The sequence below is a fragment of the Rhinopithecus roxellana genome, chromosome 9 (assembly GCF_007565055.1).
Source record: "Rhinopithecus roxellana isolate Shanxi Qingling chromosome 9, ASM756505v1, whole genome shotgun sequence".
NCBI lineage: Eukaryota > Metazoa > Chordata > Mammalia > Primates > Cercopithecidae > Rhinopithecus > Rhinopithecus roxellana.
Window position 1 is genome coordinate 108872988 of NC_044557.1, and position 21252 is coordinate 108894239.

Consider the following 21252-nt stretch of genomic DNA (forward strand, 5'->3'; position numbering starts at 1 on the left):
CTTAAAGTCCAAACCATTCCTTTAAAGGCTAACAGATGTTTACCCTCCACTTCAGTCAGTGAAAGGTGATATTTAAGTATGGTCTTAACTAGTTACTTTCCGCTTTGCCTTTAAATACCACATTAAGTGCACGTATATATGCATCCCTGTGGGTTTTTGACCAAAGCACACACCCATACCCCTTCCTGCCTCCCTGGAACTGGTTCAAGATTTGGAGAGAAGAGTTTGCTTGTGGGTGTTTCCCTTGTCTTATCTCTGAGTGAGCATATGCTAGGGTTGAATGTATTTTGATCCTTTCATTTTAAATTTGGAACCGAAGTAAGAGTTTAAAGTGCAACAGAAGAGAGTTTGCTGAACTTTAGACATGAGGGATCCAGGGAGGAAGGTGCGTAAATACATCCTGAAGCTTTCTCTAGAGGTTTTCTCATACAGGTGACCATCTTTACACATATACAGTATTGTAAGCTAATAACTACTATTCAAAGGAATATTTAAAGCTATATGAAAATGTATGTGGCACTTATGTCATGTTTATGTGCTTAATTTTAGTAGCCGTGCCTCTAGTATTTCACACTTTTTACATTAATAGCAGAATAAGTAAATTCTGAATTTTTATTTGAAAGCCTTTTAGGAAAGCTTAGGAGGCTGGGTATTTGTAAGGGGAAAAAGGTATCATGTGTGATTGATCTTCAAGGGAATGATGAAAAAGTATATAGGCATTTTAAGCATTTTATCATTTTGTCTTCTATAGCATCAGATAAAGAGACCTATAAATGGTTATTAGGTGAATGTTACCCAGGTCCTCCTCAGAGTTCAGAAGCAATTCTTTCTTTACTGATTATTATTTATCTTTGTTTGTTAATTTTAAGCACAGTTGCTTGCATTTGTAGTAGGCTGAACTGATTTCTTTCCTGACTGATCTTTTCCAGAGCCTGGCCCAACTAGAGAATCTGTGCAAACAGCTGTATGAAACCACAGACACAACCACTCGACTCCAGGCAGAGAAAGCCTTGGTTGAATTTACCAACAGCCCCGATTGCCTGAGCAAGTGCCAGCTACTCCTCGAAAGAGGAAGTGTGCGTAAGATGTGAAAATCCTAAAGGATAACAGGCACTTAGGAAACTTTATTCTGGTTGTGTATGTAGGAATAGCTTGGGATAGCTTCTGTTTCCTGATTTTTCTAGGTGTCCCTGACTTATTATCACTTTAAAAAGTACCATACCTACCAGGTTGGCAAAATGGCCATACAGCCTCATCAAGAAAATCTCTTTGAACATGCATTTCTGTTCTGTAATTTTTCATCCTAAATTTCCAGAACTTGTTTTCTGCTTTTACATTTAAGTGCCATATCCTATCCTTTCCAGAATAAGATAGGACTGTAGATAAATGACCTTTTTATTTATTATATATTATTATTTTTTTTTTTTGAGATGGAGTTTCACTCTTGTTGCCCAGGCTGGAGTGCAATGGCACAATCTCGGCTCACTGCAACCTCCACCTCCCGGGTTCAAGCGATTCTCCTGCCTCAGCCTCCCGAGTGGCTGGGATCACAGGCATGCACCACCAAGCCTGGCTAATTTTGTATTTTTTTTTTTTTTTTTTAGTAGAGACGGGGTTTCTCCATGTTGGTCAGGCTGGTCTCGAACTCCTGATCTCAGGTGATCCACCCGCCTCGGCCTCCCAAAGTGCTGGGATTACAGACGTGAGCCTTTGCACCCAGCCAATAAATGACATTTTTAATCCGAAGTCCTAGTACAAGATCCTCAGTCTTCTCTGTGTTTTGTGTCCTCTCTGCCACAGCTGCTGTTTATTGCCTTACAAGTCCAGGAACAGTGACCTTGACAATGAAATTACAGGAGATTGTAGGATTTTAAATGGAATTAGAACCTCCTCCAGCTTAAAAATGTCATTGCAGTGATCAAAATAATGTTCCTAATGAGATATAATTTGATAAAATCACTATCTTTGGCAAGATGGAAGTGTTGGGAAGGGCAGGATCCCCCCCAGGGTCCCATGAAAGGGCACCATGAGAGGCAGATCCCAACTAGACTTCAGCAACAAGCACTGGCCTTCTTTAAATAAAGTGGCAACGTACAGTGCAGTCCTCATATTTTTCCTAATCCTCAAACAGCTTCCCAGTCATGCTTAACTATATTGCGCTCTTTCACAGGTGAAAGAGAAGACACCAAGAAAAGGCACATATATTAGCCATCGTTCTTGTGTGTGTGAAAAAAAATGATAATGCCATGTGGTATTCTGAACAACAGTAATCCCTAAAGAATTAGTTAATCAAAATTTGCTTTCCAAAAGTTTCCTTAAGACTGGAATGAAATGTGAAAAAATGAAAGTTAATTGGTTGAGAGGATAGAATTCTAGTTGACTTTATTTTTGACTTTTTATGAGTATTATAATAGTTTATAATATATATATATTATATATATAATAGTTAATAAACTATTATAATAGTTTATAATAGTTTATAATAAACTATTATAATAGTTTATACAATAAATAGAACAAATTATGATTGGTTGAAATTATCCCTTAGTAGCTGAGGGATATAACTTTTTCCCCAAGTATCTGAATGATACAAAGTCATGGTCAGAGATTGTGTGGTGGTCTGTTCTAAGTTTTATGCACATAGTGTTTTATATATTTCTCTTAAATCACTTGGTGTTTGGATTGATGCGCTTGTATTTGTCCTGTGGGAGATGCCCAGCTAGCTCTGCCAGCTAACTCCTGCTGGAGCGACAGTACAGTCTCTCTCACTACTAATCTTATACCTGGTGGTATTATGTAATACTAACATAAATGGATAGTCTGAAGGACTACCATCTTAAGGACTTTCTGTGTCATAGAAAATTGTCCTTGACCCTTGATTAAAATACTTTAATGGTTCTGAGCCTGTTCCTGTTTTATGGCATTGCATATAATATAGCCACATGGAGGAATTCTTCCATGGCTCCTTCTTAGGCATTTTGATCAAATGGAATGCTTTGAGTCTCCATAAGGTTAAAACTTGTTAAAGCCACATTTGAGAATGTGATGAAGCTATTCCATTGCTTAAGGCATAATTTTTATTTCTCACAAATAACCTTAAGTTTACTTTTAAACTATCATATACATTCCCCAGCACAATAGCTGATTGATAGCTGCACTGATGGAAAGATAAAATTTGGAGATTAACTATACAGCATAGTATGGTGGTTTCCTCTAATAATTCTTTTCTTTTTTCTCTAATATCATGCCATAGAAATATTTGGAGGTGAAACTGTTGGAAATATCATTATAACAGATACTGAGGGGAGATTTCTTGGTTTAAATGAGGGGAGAGATTTTTTTTTTTTTTTCTAATCTCTCTCTTTCTGAAAAGATGCCCTCTAGTGTCTGTCCCTCAGAGTGAAGCAGATATCTGTATTAGATTCAGTTTGATCAGACTGCTACTTTATCTTCCCCGTTGTTCATTGTTGAAGTCAGCTAAATAAACTTATGCTATGTGGTTCATTTTTCCTCAGCAATAGACCCTCTAAAATCCAGAGGATCAAATCTGCCAAAACTGATTGCCTTTTCTTGAGTCTGAGCACAGATCTCCAAGTTAAAAACCTTGTGGGGCTGGCTTGCTCAAAACAATTTTAAGTCCTTTTTCCCTCTCTTTTCACAGTCCTCTTACTCCCAGTTACTGGCAGCTACATGCCTTACCAAGCTTGTATCACGCACAAACAACCCCCTACCATTGGAACAGCGAATAGATATTCGTAAGTGGAAAATTTTCTGTTCTGTCTTGAAGAAAATAGTTTGTTTAGTGATGTGCTAGTAATAGTCAAATGTATCTGTTTGTTCAATGATGTGCTGAGATTGCTAACCATACAAAAATGTCTAGAATCCAGCTTGTTTCCAGAATTTGGGGCTTATGAAAGTGAAGGGCCCAAAATTACTTCTGAATAAAGCCTAAGTCCTCCCTTTTGTCATCAGAAGATTTATTTCATTCATCTTTTCTTTACTGTCACTAATACCTAAGAAAAACATTGTTAACGATTTTTAATTCTGTGTAGACCACATTCTTTAGCTACCTAGGAGTAGAGTCAAAGTGGCTATACTGCAAATTCTTCACGTGACAAAATAAAATTCTGAATTAGAGCACCTACTAATCTTAAATTTGGAACAGTAGCATAAAGAATTAAGACAGTTTGGGTTAAATAGCCTAAATTTATAATTTCTTGGCCATGTAGCATATCTAAAGATATACACCCTTCTCTGGCAGAGCTTTCTATTATGTGGATTGGTTTTGTTTGTTGTTTTTTTTTAATAGGGAACTATGTGCTCAACTACCTTGCCACTCGGCCAAAGTTGGCTACTTTCGTGACACAAGCACTTATTCAGTTATATGCCAGAATCACAAAACTGGGCTGGTTTGACTGTCAGAAGGATGACTATGTCTTCAGAAATGCAATCACAGATGTCACAAGGTTTTTACAGGTACAGTGTATATATTTGATGTAATGGGAACGGCAGAGCCAGCATATACATATATATAAACACACACACACGCTTACGTGCTTATCTACTTTTTAAACATGACACAAAATAGAATTATTTGATATATTCTCTTCTGCATGTTTTTTACCCTTAGTATGTCTTGGTAGTGTTTGCATGTTGGCAAAAACAAACCTTGTCTCAGTCTTTCAAATCCCTATATATGGTCCCAAGTGAAAATATGATAATTTAACTAATTAGTTAATATTTTATAGATGGGCATTTCCTGGGAGTCTTTTTTGTTTTTTTTTTTTGTTTTTTTTTTTTTTTGAGTGTTAAATTAATACTTCATTGAATAGCCTGGTACATTTATTTTGAGTAACTGTGTTTGTAGGGTCAATTCCTAGCCTTGGAAAGATATTTCCAAGTTATCCTCAAAAAAGCTATACAGCATGTACTTCATGATGTTTTGGTCAACGGTAGACCACATACACAACAGCAGTCCCATAAAGTTATAATGGAGCCTAGTGATGTTGAACTGTCTTAATGTCATAGCACAATTTATTTTTTAAGTAAATTTAGTGTAGCCTAAGTGTACATATTTATAAAGTCTGTAGTGGTGTACAGCAATGTTCTCAGCCTTCACATCCACTCACCACTCACTCACTGACTCACCCAGAACAACTTTCAATCCTGTAAGCTTCATTCATGGTAAGCCCCTATACAGGTGTAGCTTTTTTGAAAAAAATCTTTTACGCTGTATTTTTACTTTATCTTTGCTATGTTTAGGTACACAAACACTTACCATTGTTATAGTTGCCCACAGTGTAGTCATGTGGTATACAAGTTTGTGCCTAGGAACAGTAGCCTGTACCATATAGCCTAGGTGTGTAGTAGACTGTACCACATAGGTTTTTGTAAGTACACTCTATGATGTTAGCACAACAGTGAAATCCTCTAATAACACATTTCGTAGAATGTATCGCCATCATTAAGTGACTCATGACTGTATCTACTTCCACCAACAGTTGATAAGAGGACCTGCTTACCTCAGCCCTGGAAGCTAAACTTTTTACTTTTTCCCATTTAATAGGTTAAAAAAATTGGTATCTTATTGTTTGGGTTATGAGTGAGACTGGACAAATTTTCATATGCTTGTATTTATTGCTTATATTTGTTTTTCTGTGAACTTCTATTTATATCTTAAGCACATTTCCTCAGATTCTTTACATTTTGCTTATTGTTGTATACAGTCTCTTTGTAAAATGTGTTGCTTACTTGTCATTTACTTTAGTGTTGTGTTTTGCAATTTACCTTTTTAAAATGTATATGCTATAATGTTTATGGGAATTTTTTTAATGTAAAAGTTTTAAATTTTGATGAAGTCAGATTTCTCAGTGTTCCTTTGTGGTGACAGTTAGGTTTTATGTCCAGCAAAACAACAGTTTTAAACTATGATTCCTTGCTGCCTTATCTAGGCAGTTTTACTGATGACACAGGAGCCCATCATTCAAAAGTATGAGTGCATGCCAAATGCCAAAACCGGGCACCCATGACAGCTCTTTCTACCTTATGCTTTTTTTTAACCAGGATAGTGTTGAATACTGCATCATTGGTGTCACAATTTTATCTCAGCTAACCAATGAAATTAATCAAGTAAGTGCTACAGCCTTCCTCATTGAAGTAAGTGCCATATTTTTTCTTAGTATTGGTGTTTTCTGCTGTGTGTGGGATGATCTTTTTTGGCAGTTGTGTGCTTTTGCGGTAAGTGATTAATGCCCTTTTGAAACAAAATAGTTCCATTGGGTTTTCCTCTGTAAGTGCAACTCACTTTTTGTCCTGTTCGCCCTCTGCCTCCAGGTTATTTTCCCCTTTTCCATTTTAGCTTTTTTTTTTTTTTTTTTTGGTACTAATTTTCATTTTAGAGATAAAAGCGATCCCAGCACTTTGGGAGGCCAAGGCAGGCGGATCACCTGAGGTCAGGAGATCAAGACCAGCGTGGCTAACATGTTGAAACCCCGTTTCTACTAAAAACACAAAAAATTAGTCGGGCGTGGTGGCGTGTGCCTGTAGTCCCAGCCACTCGGGAGGCTGAGGCAGGAGAATCGCTTGAACCCGGGAGGCGGAGGTTGCAGTGAGCCAAGATCGTGCTATTGCACTCCAGCTTGGGCAACAAGTCATGAAACTCCATCTCAAAAAAAAAAGGGCGAAATACTACTGCTTTGCCCATGGAAGAGAATGACTTCTAAAAAGGGACCATAAAGGTCGACCTTTCGTGTGCCCTTTCTGCTCCTGTATACCTTAAAAGTTTTAAATGGTCATTGATGTCACAGAATACTACAGAGGAAACACCAGTGGCTTTCTTTTGCCCTGGCTATATTTTAGTCATTTACTTTTTTATCCAGCTAAAAATTTGTGATTATAGAACAGGCCCGTATCAATATTAGTTATAACGTCTCACCCTTAAGTTGGAAGCATATTAATGATATTAGGATTACTGTTGCTATTGCTCATAATTCTGCAGACATTTTTATTAACCCTGAGAAATCTTAACTGTGAGTTGGTCCTATTTCAAATATGTTAGCTTAGAGCCTGTGAAAATTGGGAGTCCATGTTGTGTTCTCTTGACACATGCAATCCCCATTGTGATCAGTAATTACCAAAATAATAACAGCTTACACTTTTGAGTGATCACTGTTACCACCATTCTAAGCACTTTATAGTAACTAATTTTATTCTCGGAACAGTCATATGAGGTAGGTACTGTGTTTATCCCATTTTCTGGATCAGGAAACTGAGGCACATAAAGATGAAATCATTTGCCTAAGGTTTCACAAGCAACCAATGTGATTCAAACCCAAATAGTCTTATCCTAGGGCCTGTGTTCTTAACAACTAATTTGCTGTTTAACCACTCTTACCTTTGCAGCAGAAGAGCAGATGCATTAACTAAGGATAGAGATTGTGGACTTAATGTTTTCCCCTTTGAAGCTTGGCCCCACAGAGTACATACATTTTGATATATGTATAATAAAAAACTTTTCAAGATTTTACTTTTCTAAGAAAATGATGAAATTGTGTGTACCATTTAGTTTGTAGTCTTTCTCTGTATTATGATCAGGATAACAGATTATATGATATATAATTTAACAAGACCTTTATTATCTAAGACACATGATAACACAATGACAGAAGCAAAAATTGGAGAATATTTTGAGCCTCTAAATCATTTGAATTTTCCATTGTTTTGTGATTGTCAGATTCAAAAAAGAAAGTATATTTCTGCCACTATTCTTACTTAGAACCTAGAAATAAAATTAGGAAGACTTGTTTGTCAGTAATCTTGGCTGCCTTACACTTTAATGTGGCAAAAACAGAATGAGTCTCCTCTTGCATGAATTGATCAGTAAACAGAAGAGATTTAAGCTTTCAGTACGTGGTTAGACTGAAAATACTCTTGACAACTTTGAAGTTATTTTATTCCACATGTTGAGTACCTACTGTGTGTTAGGACTAGGAGCATACTAAAGAAGTAAAAGATTTAGTTCTTAGCCACAAAAACATTTATAATTTAGCTGAAAAGACAAGAACAGCGAAATAAGTAAGAGACCAATACAACCACTTAAATTAAGTTTTCCCTTCTGCAGTATAGACAATATGTTGAAATAGGTTAGAAAAGGAGGCAAATATTATGGGCTGTTGTCATTTGGAAATTCTGCAGTAACTTCACGTTGAGGTTTTGTTTTTATTTTTGTTTTTGTTTTGAGTTTTGCTTACCAAAATCAAAGCCTCGTTACTCTCTCTGTGGGTGTTTAAGAGACAGGATCTCACTCTGCTGCCCAGGCTGGAGTACAGTGCAGCCATGAATGCCTGGACTGAAGGCCCTCCTGAGTAGCTGGGACTTACAGGCATGAACCACCACACCGACTTTTTTTTTTTTTAAGTTTTAGAGGTGGTGGGGGGTTCTCACTGTGTCTGCTTCTGGGCTCAAATGATCCTCCTGCCTCAACCTCCCAAAGTTCTAGAATTACAGAGGTGAGTCACCACACCTGGCCCATTAAGCCACAGTACAACATGAAAGTAATTATCAATAATGTCTGCCAACAATTTAAGTTTTACCTCCCTGAATACAAAGGAAAATAAGAATTTGCAGCAGAGATTATCCATCCTTTTGTTTTCCTTCTGTAAGCGAGAGAGAAAGGATACCCTGGCTATTAGCAGTTTACTATCCTACATCCTTTCACTAGATATGGTTTCACAATAATTTAAATGTTAAAAATGTATTTTATGTTTATGTTGCTCTTACTGAAAATCCTTCTAGCTTATTAGAAGTCTACATGAAAAATTCTTTTTTTGCAATTAATTCTTTGCACTGGTTTCTTCTTTTTCTGCACAGGCAGACACCACCCATCCTTTAACCAAGCACAGAAAAATAGCCTCTTCTTTTCGCGATTCATCATTATTTGATATCTTCACACTTTCCTGCAATTTACTAAAACAGGTGAGCATGTAGTTTGGGTTATGTTTCCCAGTTTCTTTTGAAGGAATGAGAATGGATGGGAATTTGTTAAATGTCAGCTTTTAACTGACCCCATGAGAGTTTATGCATCTCTTTAATCATCATCTCTTACATAAGACTCATAGAGGTGTTGAAGGAACTGGTCAGAGTGACCACTGAGGTTGGAGAAGTGATTGTCACTTCCCTGTTTCAGATCAATTCCTCTAGGTAAAGAGAAGTAAGTAAGCACTTATCCCATACTCCTATCTTAAAGGGATCTGGTTTACCTAACTCAAAGTTTGAAGTTCTGTTGTTGCTGTTTTTATAACCACATAAAATATTTCTATATGGTGTGAAAGCATGTTAGTTTTATGGTGTTTGGATTCTTAGCGCTCTGAAAGTAGGTTCAGACTACATTGTTAGCATACAGAAACCAGGCTGGTTCCCCTGTCCCCCGCTGAGTTAAAAGCAGCACATAAACAAGCAACATCTGTAAGGAAAAGTAGATTTTGAATTTTTAACATCCATTTAGATTTAATAACCTGGAGGGGTAGACAGTATCACATAAGGAAATTACCTGTGTTAAAATCGAAAGTTGGTGTTTCATTTCATTTATTGATAGAGCTGAACTGAGAAAGAAGTGTTAAGCTGGGAGTTCCACACAGTTGCAACACAGCTCAGATGCTTTGTCCCTATAGAAAGCTAAATAGGGTTGGCCTCTGGCTTTTTGTTCATTTTTGTGGTTTTGTTCTCATTTTCCAACATTTCCCAGTTTTAGTTTTAGAAGCCAGTTTGTATTCTTTCTGTTATTCCAGTTAACGATATTCATCTTTTTCCTCAATTACTTAGTTTTACCTTAGAATTCCCAGATAATCCTCAGGTTAAGCAAAGCTGCCTAGCAAAAGCTGTTGCACCCCCTGGAGGGGAAAAGCTTTTAAGAAAACTAAGGATTGAATCCTCCTTACTGATACCATCAGAACAAATAATTAGCCAGCCAGTCACGGAGGCTTAGCTAGTATAACCTTGGAAGGGACAGGCACAGTAGCTGTGGCCAGTCCTCACCTGTAGTCTGCAGGTACGTTGCAGATGAGTAAATAAAATTCAATGATGATTTTAATTCTGGTTTGAGAGATTTTTGTTAATGGTGGTTGTAAAAACAAGGAAAGAAAGTAGGGCAGGGTGTTAAGCATCCTCAGAGCTCCCTCCAGAGTTTAATCCCTGCCCTGTCTAGAAATAACTAGGATCTTATGTGCCAATAAAATAATCACAGGAGCCGTATTGCTTCAGAATTCTCTGTGACCATTGTGTCTACATTGTGTGAGGAATAAGTGTAAGTGTTAAAACGGGGCTTTCTTTAAATACCAACTTCATGTTTTTATAGTAAATATGTTTTAATAGTATATAAGAAGCTAGGTATTTTCATAGTAACAGGTGATAGAAGTACGGTATCTTTGGAGAGAAGGGGACATTTTACTGTGCTCACACATAGCCCTCCATTTCTGACTTAACAGCTTTATCGAGTCTGGTAGCAAGCTGGGAAGAGAGGAGTGATTTTGGGGGCTCATTATGTGGTAATTTTTACAGGCTTCAGGAAAGAATCTAAACTTGAATGATGAAAGTCAGCATGGCTTGCTCATGCAACTGCTCAAGCTCACTCATAACTGCCTCAACTTTGACTTCATCGGCACTTCCACTGATGAGTCTTCAGACGACCTGTGTACAGTGCAGATTCCCACCAGCTGGAGATCAGGTAACAGAACTTCCTCCACCTCAAAGGCTGTCACTCCCCTACAGAGTATCTGTAGGATGATCTAAAGAACTCCTGGCAACCCCTGTGTATTCTTTTTTTTTTTTTTTTTTTTTGAGACGGAGTCTCGCTCTGTCACCCAGGCTGTAAGTGCGGTGGTGCAGTGGCGCGATCCCGGCTCACTGCAAGCTCCGCCTCCTGGGTTTACACCATACTCCTGCCTCAGCCTCCCGAGTAGCAGGGACTACAGGCGCCCGCCACCTCGCCCAGCTAGTTTTTCGTATTTTTTAGTAGAGACGGGGTTTCAACCGTGTTAGCCAGGATGGTCTCGATCTCCTGACCTCGTGATCCGCCCGTCTTGGCCTCCCAAAGTGCTGGGATTACAGGCTTGAGCCACTGCGCCCGGCCAACCCCTGTGTATTCTGAGGGAGAATTGAGAAAAAATTCGAACGTCCTTTTTGTTTGTTTGTTTTTTAAAGACAGGGTCTCACTCTGTCACCCAGGCTGGAGTGCAGTGGCACGATCACAGCTCACTGCAGCCTCAACCTCCTGGACTCAAGCAGTCTTCCCATCTCAGCCTCCCAAGTATCTGGAACTACAGGCACATGCCACCACACCCGGCTAATTTTGTTTGTTTATGTTTTGTAGAAGTGGGGTCTCACAATGTTGCCCAAGCTCATCTTGAACTCCTGGGCTCAAGTGATTCTCCTACCTTGGCCTCCCAGAGTGCTGGGACTACAGGTGTGAGCCACTGTGCCCGGCCAGTAACATCTATTTTATAATGTAGAGGAGGTTGTTGGAGTGATCTTACAGATCTACCAGTGTCAAAGAACTTTTAAAATTGCTGATTAATAATAGTTACGTATTTCACCTTGCATTAATTGCCCAGAGACTTCTGTAATCTAGTTAGGATAATAACTATCTTTAAAAACAAAATCAAACAGAACAACTTGTTCTTATGTTTGTCTTTGTATTCCAGAAGGATAAAAGTTTTGAATTCCTTTTATGGACAGAGGTGTTCAGATTAAGTTCTCAGAGAATTGAAAGAATGAATCTGTTTCTTAGAGAAGCTAAAATAGTACTTTCAAAAAAAGAAAAGAGGCCGGGCGTGGTGGTTCACACCTGTAACCCCAGTACTTTGGGAGGCCTAGGCAGGCGGATCACGGTCTCAGGAGTTCAAGACCAGCCTGAACATGGTGAAACCCCGTCTCTACTAAAAATACAAAAATTAGCCGGGCATGGTGGCTCGTGCATGTAATCCCAGCTACTCGGAAGGCTAAGGCAGGGGAATCGTTTGAACCAGGACCTGGGAGGCAGAGGTTACAGTGGGCTACAGAGGGAGACTCTGTCTCAAGAAAAAGAGAAAAGAAAAAGGAAAACCGAAAAGCCCCTATTTGCTTATCACTTCCAAATGAAATAAATGCTCTGTAAGATAAGTAGGCATAAGGATTGCTCCCTGATGTACAGTACTGGAAGTATGCCAGCAGCAATGTTCATCCCTAATGAAGTGATGTCTTCTGTCTTTTTCTTCCCTAGCATTCTTAGATTCTTCAACCCTGCAGCTGTTTTTTGACCTGTATCATTCCATCCCTCCTTCATTTTCACCTCTGGTGAGTCAGGACTACTGTTTCTTAAAGCAAACCTATTTCTAGAAGATAGCAATGGTGAATGAGCCTTATATTCATTTTGTTTTATAAAATTATACAAGTAAAGCATAGAAATACTAGGCTAGTTATCTAGTCTTTTGAGATTAAGCTTGTAGCCTAAAGGTTCTAGCTATAAAGTCTTTATTATTTTTAAATTATTCCTGTCTAAAGGCCAATTCCTGCAGATGGTCAAGCTCTTTTGGGTCTCATCGTGTATCTGACTTATGCTGTTCCTCAAATGGCCACAGGCTAGCACCTGGGGATTCACCTAATACTGTCTAGTTGAACTATTAAGATTGTCCTGACTTAGAAAACCCCTCAGGTGTACATTAGATTGTCATAAATGGAAACTGTAATGCGAAGGCTAATTTGCATACTTACCCTGAATAACATTTGAAAGCTATTGGGAATGGTGTATTTCTCCTTTAAAGCCATAATTAACCTAAAACCTCAAAATTCATTCAGGTTCTAAAATACTATTGGTCTGGTATTTCAGATTGTTGGTGTAAATTACTGGTTGGTGTTGTACACAAAATATATAAAGAAAACACAGTGAAGTAGTGAGTGGTATGCGTAGTGTTTGTGCAGTAGAGGACTTTTCTAGTCATTGTAGCACTTCTCCAAATTAATATAGACCTTTATGGTTGCTGAAACATGATTTCAGTGTTGTCGGATGTATCGTTAAGGTTACTGCAAGAAAAGATAGCACAGTCAAGAGGGATAATTAAGAAAGTACTACTTGCAAAGGTATGGTTAAAATTAAGGGACACCAACACGGGGTGGTGGTGCATGCCCCTGGGCTGGCAGTAGTGGGGAGCCTCAAAGGGCAAGTGAAGGAAATCTGGAGAGAGTTGAAGCTGTGGCTTAGAGGAGGGCTGGACAACAAGAACCATGGCCATCACTAGAGAAACTCTGCCACCACATAGCCAGGTGGATGGTCGGAAGAGGGGTACCTACCATCTTCCCTCTGCCCTCTGATCTCCTGCTCGTGCTTTCCATTGGTTGAAGTCAACTAGAAGCAAGAGGGCAAGGGAGCTTGGCTGCTGTCCTCAACAGAGGTCAGCCTTCTAGGGAATAGGGCAGGGTAGAGAAGGGTCGAAAGCAGATCTAGAGGGGCAAACAGAGAATATAAATATCTAACAGCAGGAACAGGGGGAAATATCTTCAGGGATAAAGCTGGATTGTGTTTTTTTGTTTGTTTCTTTGAGGCAGAGTTTTGTTCTTGTTGCCCATGCTGGAGTGGAATGGCACGATCCATGGGTTCAGGCGATTCTCCTGCCTCAGCCTCCTGAGTAGCTGGAATTACAGGCATGAGCCACCATACCCAGCTAATTTTGTATTTTCAGTAGCGACGGGGTTTCTCCATGTTGGTCAGGCTGGTCTCAAACTCCCGACTTCAGGTGATCTGCCTGCTTCAGCCTCCCAAAGTGCTGGGATTACAGGCATGAGCCACCAAGCCTGGCCAAAGCTGTGGTTTTTTTTTTTTTTTTTTTTTTTTTTTTTTTTTTTTTTTTTTTTTTTTTTTTTAGGGCCCAGATATGCTTATTTCTTTTTTTTTTTTTTTTTTTTTTTTTTTTTTTTTTTTTTTTTTGAGACGGAGTCTCTCTCTGTTGCCCGGGCTGGAGTGCAGTGGCACAATCTCAGCTCACTGCAGCCTCCACCTCCCAGCTTCAAGCAGTTCTCCTGCCTCAGCCTCCCAAGTACCTGGGATTATAGGTGCCCGCCACCACGCCCAGCTAATTTTTTGTATTTTTAGTAGAGACGGGGTATCACTATGTTAAACTGGTCTCAAACTCCTGACCTTGTGATCCGCCTGCCTCAGCCTCCCAAAGTGCTGGGATTACAGGTGTGAGCCACCGCGCCCGGCCGATACGCTTATTTCTTTATAGCATGCATTGACGTAAGCACATAATATCTACATGTCAAACTCAAGATTAGCCAAGAAAACTAAATCTAAAACTTTAAAGTATAAATTGCTTGATATTTAAAGGGTGAAGTAATATATCTTAGCAAGAACAAAGATGCCATTGGAGTGGTCAAAGGAATTTGTACCTAAGAGAATTTCCAAACTGAATTTAAAGGGCTGCTATGGTCTGGTTGGATCTATGCTCTTTTCTTTTCTCTTTTTAAAATAATGTTGTTTCAGATATCCTAAAGAAGGATATTGTAGGAGGTGGAACGTTTCTGGTGAAAATAACTGTATAGTCTTTTTAATCATTGTGTTTGGGTTCTGCCCTGCATTTAGGTATTATCCTGCTTGGTACAGATTGCCTCAGTCAGAAGATCCCTGTTTAACAATGCAGAGAGGGCCAAGTTTCTCTCTCATCTTGTTGATGGTGTTAAACGAATACTGGAAAACCCACAGGTAAGTTTATCTGAGAATTTACATATGTATAGGATTAGTGTGCACCCAGCTGTTATGAGTCAGAAGGAAATCCATCCCAAGGTCCAGTAAACAATTCAGACTGTTGTTCTTCAGGGAAGACTGATGTGAATCTCTATTTGTAGGCCAATTCTGAGAGCATTTGCCCAAAAGAGGAGCTTACATCCTCCAGCTTCAGAAATGTAGGAGTTACGGGAAAGAATCACTTTGCCATAAGGAAATAAGGAAGAAGCTAGTCGTTTTTCCCCCAAGAAATTAAGAATCTAACATCGCCAGGCACAGTGGCTCACTCCTGTAATCCCAACACTTTGGGAGGCCAAGGTGGGCATATCACTTGAGGTCAGGAGCTCAAGACCAGCCTTGCCAACATAGTGAAACCCTATCTCTACTAAAACTACAAAAGAAATTAGCTGGCCATGGTGGCACGTGCCTGTAATCCTAGCTACTTGGGAGGCCGAGGCAGGAGAATCACTTGAACCCAGGAGGCGGAGGTTGCAGTGAGCTGAGATCGTGCCATTGCACTCCAGCTTGGGTGACAGTGAGACTCTGTCTCAAAAAATAATATCTAACATTTGCTTTTTGATTTTGTTTACCATTTTTAAAAAATGTTTATTGGTAACCTAAGTATATAGGACTGCTTTTAGGTGGGAAGGAATATACTTCTTTCAAATGTTCGTTTCATAACTCGAGTGCCCTTTTTGTCTTTTGAAGTCCCAGTGATTCAGTATTTTTTTGAAAGTATCACTTCTCTACACTAGAAGAAAATTAAAAAGCAGTTTATTTTAAAATATACTCAGTTCTGTTCCTCTTTTTAAAATTCATTCGTTCATTCAACAAATTATATTGAGTACCTACTCTGTACCAGGGGTACACGGATGAACAAAACAAAGTCTTGTTCCACATGTGCTAACAGAGGAAGGCATATCGGGAAACATACAATTAAATATACTGGTAGAATAGATTTTAAAATGTCTGTAATATTTGTTATAACTATATCATATAAACAATATATGAATAAATTACAGTAAGTGATATAAATATATGAAACATTTGTATAACTTTGCTAACTATTGGTTAGTTTTGCTTGATGATCAGTTTGACAGATGTGGAAATGAAAATTTCATTAGATTCCTTTTGTTGGTAGCAATCAATAAGCAGACAGGCTAGTCACGTCTTAGGTCGTGCCCACTTCTGCCATAATGAGCTTTACTACCTCAGTGTGATCCTCCTGGGCTTCTGTTTCAAACTCTGTCCGTTGAGGCTAATAATGTCATCTCATGGGATTATTATTGTGAACATATGAAATAATAAATGTGACTGTCCCTTTTCAAAGTGACTTTTTAAAAAATTGTTCTGAACATTATACAGACGTATCATTCTGAATCATGACCTGTAGCCCAGAAGTTAAAAAGTAGATTTTAACCCTTCCCCCATGCCATCTCAAGTATACATCATTCTTGAAGTATGTTGTCACATTTTACATTTTATTTTTCTCCTCTGCTATTGCCAGAGTTTATCAGACCCAAACAATTACCATGAGTTTTGCAGACTACTGGCCCGATTGAAGAGTAACTATCAACTGGGAGAACTGGTAAAGGTGGAAAACTACCCTGAGGTCATCCGATTGATAGCCAACTTCACAGTGACCAGCCTACAGGTTTGTCTTTGATTACTTGTGTCTTCCTTCCTAAATACTGTAATCTCTTCTCTTGCTTGTTGGTTTTAACCATGTAAGAATATATTTTTTTTCTTGGCAAAGGTAACCATAAATACAGTATAGCCTTGCAGAGTAGGTTACTGTTGTGGCCTGTGATTTATATTTACACAAGTGCAAGTAGTGTGGGGAGAGGAAAATGTGGGAATTACTAGGATAATATTTAGATTCATCCCAGAGAGAATTCCCTCATAGTCACCCCAAAAAAGCCAAGGTTGGATCAGGGAGCTAGACAGAAGAGTGCAAAGAGAGTTGATGCCCTATCTTTCTTAGTCGTGTAATATAGAACAGTGGGTCTTAAATTTTATGGCTTGTATCACAGTCATCTAGGGGACTGATGAAAAAATATAGATTCTTGAATCTTATCCCCATAATTTCTGGTTCACTAGGTCCTAATGGTAGAGCCTTGGTGTGTCTAACAAGTTCTTCAGGTGATTCTCATGCATACTAATGGTTGAGACCCACTTACACATGGCTTTCCTTGTGGTAAGACTTACACAGCCAGCATAGAGCAGCCCTTCTCATTAGATGCTTACTCTCTGAAATACTAATAAACACATTTAATTAGTTGTCATACACAGACCAAAGCCCACAAAAGTCTATCCTCTTTTTTAAAAAAAGAAAAAAGTCTTTATCTTCTATGTTGATGGTATGGGACTAACGTGTACAGAAATGAAAAATGTGCCTTCTGCTTTTCTACTTTTCTTTAGCACTGGGAATTTGCTCCAAATAGTGTGCACTATCTTCTGAGCCTGTGGCAGCGTCTGGCAGCCTCTGTGCCGTATGTCAAAGCCACAGAGCCCCACATGCTGGAAACTTACACTCCTGAGGTTACCAAAGCCTACATCACATCCCGGTTGGAATCTGTGCACATCATACTGAGGTAAGGAAACTTAGCCTCATTCATTCCCTCACCAGTGGTCTCTTGTCACACTTCCTAGAAATCAGACACCCCATTGGCAAAAAGGTACTCAAAGGTTGTCTCATTGGAGCTGCTGCTGTTCATGATTCTTTTTCCTTGTCAGCAGAGTAGCCTGAGAGCATAAAGCCTGATAGAATGGTCTTGTCGCTTGAATATTTATATTCTATTCATATTCCCCCTTTTCACTGTCCATAGCAATATCTTTGAATACAGAGTATATCCATATAATGTTTGTCCTTGTCGCTGTTTTTCTTTCAATGTGAGAAACATTTATAAGATATAGATGATAAGAATTATAATGTGTGACTTATAGGTGCTTAATGTGAACTCCTAAAGAAATAAGTGGATAAAGATTACACAATCTAGTTGTCAATTCTAATTCCAGAGCTAGAACACATAAGAATTCTAAGCCACTGATCACTGATTACATTACATTCACACATGGTTTCTGTCTACATTGACTTAACTGAACCAAAAACCTGTAGCTAAAGAAGTGTCAAGCCCTTTCAAAAATGACCTATATTAAATGAAAGTATCCCTGTTTAGGTAGCTTTCTTATTTTCACTGGCTGTTTGTCAAGAGAATTTACTTGGAGTCTAAGGGTCTGGGGCCTTTTTAAGTTGGGTTCTTAATTTGCTTAGCCCCAAGTGCATTGAATAGTCGTGAGTTATAGTCTTAACTGTTTATGACTTGAATCAGTTCAAAATCTGAGTATTCATGAAGTTCACCAGCAAGCCTTCTCCTGTCACCTCCATAGCTTCCACTCCTGAGGATTCAGCTGGTTTCAGTGAGGCATTGTTGGGGAGTGGTTATATGTTTGTAGGCTCTGGGGCCAGATAGCCAGTTAGTAGCTGTGTACTCTTGGGCAAGCTGCTCCATTTCTGTATTTGTAAAATTCAAATAATAATAGGTCTACCTCATAAGGTTCTTACAAGGATTAAATTAGTATGTTCTGGCACAGTGTGTAGCACATGGTAAGCACACAGCTAGTTTTAGTGCTGCTGCTGCTGCTCCTACTGCTGCTGCTGCTGGCATTATCATACTGCAGTGTAACAATAGAAAAGCTCCTCAGTGGACAAGATGTTAAAATCTAGGAGCCGGCAGATAAAGCAAGACCTAGTACAGGTCCACAATGCCTTGTCTGCAATTCCAAAGTCAAGGATATGACAAAAGAAATTTCCTCATCAGTTTGGAATTAGAATTCACTTGTTACAAAACTGGACAGGAGTTAGTACGAGACTATTTATAGTTTTTTTTTTAAATTCTACTTAGTATGACCATTTATAATATTCATAAGTTTTGCTACAGGAACATTGAGTTTGATGTGCCACAAAGCCCATTAAGGGTTTTATATGATGTGGTAGAAGCATCATACTGCCTTCCTCCAATCTCAACAGTTCTGAATTCCGAGACACATCTGGCCACAATGGCCTCCCACACGGGACTGTGTACTTATCCTATAGTTTACTATAGTCAGGAACAAGCAGAAAGACTAAGAGTCAAGAGGTCAGAGAGGTGAGAAGGGCAGGACTTTGAAGTTTAAGGCAGAAAAACATTAAGAGTTGAGAATTCAGATTGTAAGAGTTGACACCAACAAGCAGAATATACCTAAGGGAGACTGATGCTAGGGCAAAGACATTGGCCTTCTGCCTCATTAAACATTCTTCCTTGGGAAAAAGTAATGTTGGGATGTAGGCCTCTACAGTCGGAAATGGTAGCTAAGTGAAGAAGTCAGAGAGCTGCTATAATGGGGAAATCAGTAGTCATATTTTAAGAGAGCTGCCTTCCTTCTTCCCTTGGGAATAGAGATGGCCTGGAAGATCCTCTGGAGGATACGGGGCTGGTCCAGCAGCAGTTGGACCAGCTGTCCACCATTGGGCGTTGTGAGTATGAGAAGACCTGTGCACTCCTCGTGCAGTTGTTTGACCAGTCGGCCCAGTCGTACCAGGAGCTGCTACAGAGCGCCAGCGCAAGCCCAATGGACATTGCAGTGCAGGAGGGTGAGTGTGCAGCATGCTGGGAACTCAAGACCTGTAAGGAGATATTGTCCAGTACCCCTTCGCTTATTGCCACCTCTTTCCTACCTCCCTGCAAAAGGATTCTTTCATCATCAGTTACCTCCATATGCCCAAAAATCTTTATGAATGAATAAATCCCTCAGGGGACTAGGGAAGAAGAACTGAAATCACATCTGCAGTGGGATTTTGTTTTAAGAGATGAGGTCTCGCTATGTTGCCCACGTGGGCCTTGAACTTCTTGGCTCTAGTGATCCTCCTGCCTCAGCCTCCCAAAGTAGCTGGGACTACAGGCATGTGCCACCACACCTGGCTCCTGTCTACTTTTTAATGCCCCACAGCACAGCTGGGACCAGGCCAAGAGGTTTATGACTACTAAATAAAGGCCTAGGGGAAACAGGGAGATAAGTACAGACAGTAACCTGGGCTTCCTCTTTTCACCAGGCCTAGCTGGTGTTTGTAACGTAGCACTGTGCCCAGCTTGGGTGTTTTAACTCTAAGGAAATACTACACTAAAAATAATGGCCTTGTCTGATACAGGAACGTTGGTTACCTAACGAATTTCCCCCTTAGCATTGCTCTTAACCAAAGCAGAGAAGTAGCCATTCTCTGTAAGAAAAGTAAGACTTTATGGTTTCACCATAGTGTTCTTAAGATTAAGGAAGTTCAGAGTGAGGAATGTCTTCAAGAAACTATCACTGGAGGTGACACTGGGTCTGTCTCCTGCTGCAGGAAGGCTGACATGGCTGGTTTACATTATTGGAGCAGTGATCGGTGGCCGGGTTTCTTTTGCCAGCACCGATGAGCAAGACGCCATGGATGGTGAGCTTGTCTGTCGGTAAGTGCTCCCTACAGAAGCTCTCCACTCCACCTAGCTGGCACTTCTCCACTCCCCGATAGGGTCCTCTCCACTTACAGAACATAGTCTTAACATGCTAACTGCCCATGGGACACAGCTTTCAAGCCTTTTATAAGTGCCGCGATAACTCTGCCTATGATCTTTACTTTAAAAAAAAAAAAAAAACTAATTCAGCAAGGAAATAATGGATACAGAATTAGGAAAACTAAAGCAGAGATTCTCTGTTAGGTCTGTTTAAGAACAATATCTCAGAGTTAGTAAAATATGGATTGATTTTGCCATCCCAAAATAAGTCTAAAAGGAAACTGTGGTTCTTTAAAGTTCACCAGCGATGGAGTTACAGAGTTCTACAGCCTTTCAAATCTCTTGGCCATACATTTCAAGTTATTTTGTATCTGTGCAGTTCTCATTCTATCAAAACTGTTTTAAAATTTTTTTGGAGATGGAGTATCGCTCTGTCACCCAGACCAGAGTGCAGTGGCACTATCTTAGCTCACTGCAGCCTCTGCCTCCCTGTCGCGGGTTCTCCCAGGTTTGAGCAATTCTCCCAGGTTCGAGCGATTCTCCTGCCTCAGCCTCTCAAGTAGCTATGATTACAGGCATGTGCCACCACATCTGGCTAATTTTTGTATTTTTAGTGAGACGGGGTTTCACCATGTTGGCCAGGCTGGTCTCGAACTCCTGACCTCAGGTGATCCACCTGCCTCGGCCTCCCAAAGTGCTGGGATTACAGGCATGAGCCACTGCGCCCGGCCTTCAATATATATGTATCTTCTGAAAATCCTCATTTGTTTCTTTCCACCCCCATTTTGTTTATCAGATGCCCATTTGCCCACAGGTCCCTTAATCCTGACAAAAGTCTACGTAGCATTTTCCCACTGGCGTTTTTTGAAGAGTTGAGCAAAACTTAAAGAATGAAATCTAATGCCTTTCTGATTCTGCAGCCCAGTTCAGTACTGTGTGTGTCATAATATAAATTTAGTTCAAACAATGTCT

At 39.6% G+C, this 21252-nt stretch overlaps 1 protein-coding gene across 7 annotated transcripts in view; it reads left to right on the plus strand.

The window, feature by feature from the left end:
* Positions 1–21252, plus strand: part of XPO7 (exportin 7) — an 89025-nt gene that overhangs the window by 47361 nt on the left and 20412 nt on the right. For 3 of the 7 annotated variants that reach the window (XM_030937611.1, XM_030937614.1, XM_030937612.1), the window contains exons 2-13: positions 930–1076; positions 3662–3755; positions 4310–4476; positions 6064–6156; positions 8869–8973; positions 10555–10720; positions 12254–12327; positions 14609–14728; positions 16257–16403; positions 17171–17343; positions 19189–19382; positions 20130–20235. In XM_030937611.1, coding sequence (XP_030793471.1) covers positions 930–1076; positions 3662–3755; positions 4310–4476; positions 6064–6156; positions 8869–8973; positions 10555–10720; positions 12254–12327; positions 14609–14728; positions 16257–16403; positions 17171–17343; positions 19189–19382; positions 20130–20235 — 1586 coding nt within the window. Of the gene's footprint in view, positions 1–304; positions 386–929; positions 1077–3661; positions 3756–4309; positions 4477–6063; positions 6157–8868; positions 8974–10554; positions 10721–12253; positions 12328–14608; positions 14729–16256; positions 16404–17170; positions 17344–19188; positions 19383–20129; positions 20236–21252 lie in introns of those variants that run through there. The other 4 variants (XM_030937610.1, XM_030937613.1, XM_010365336.2 and 1 more) reach the window with 4 other exon arrangements.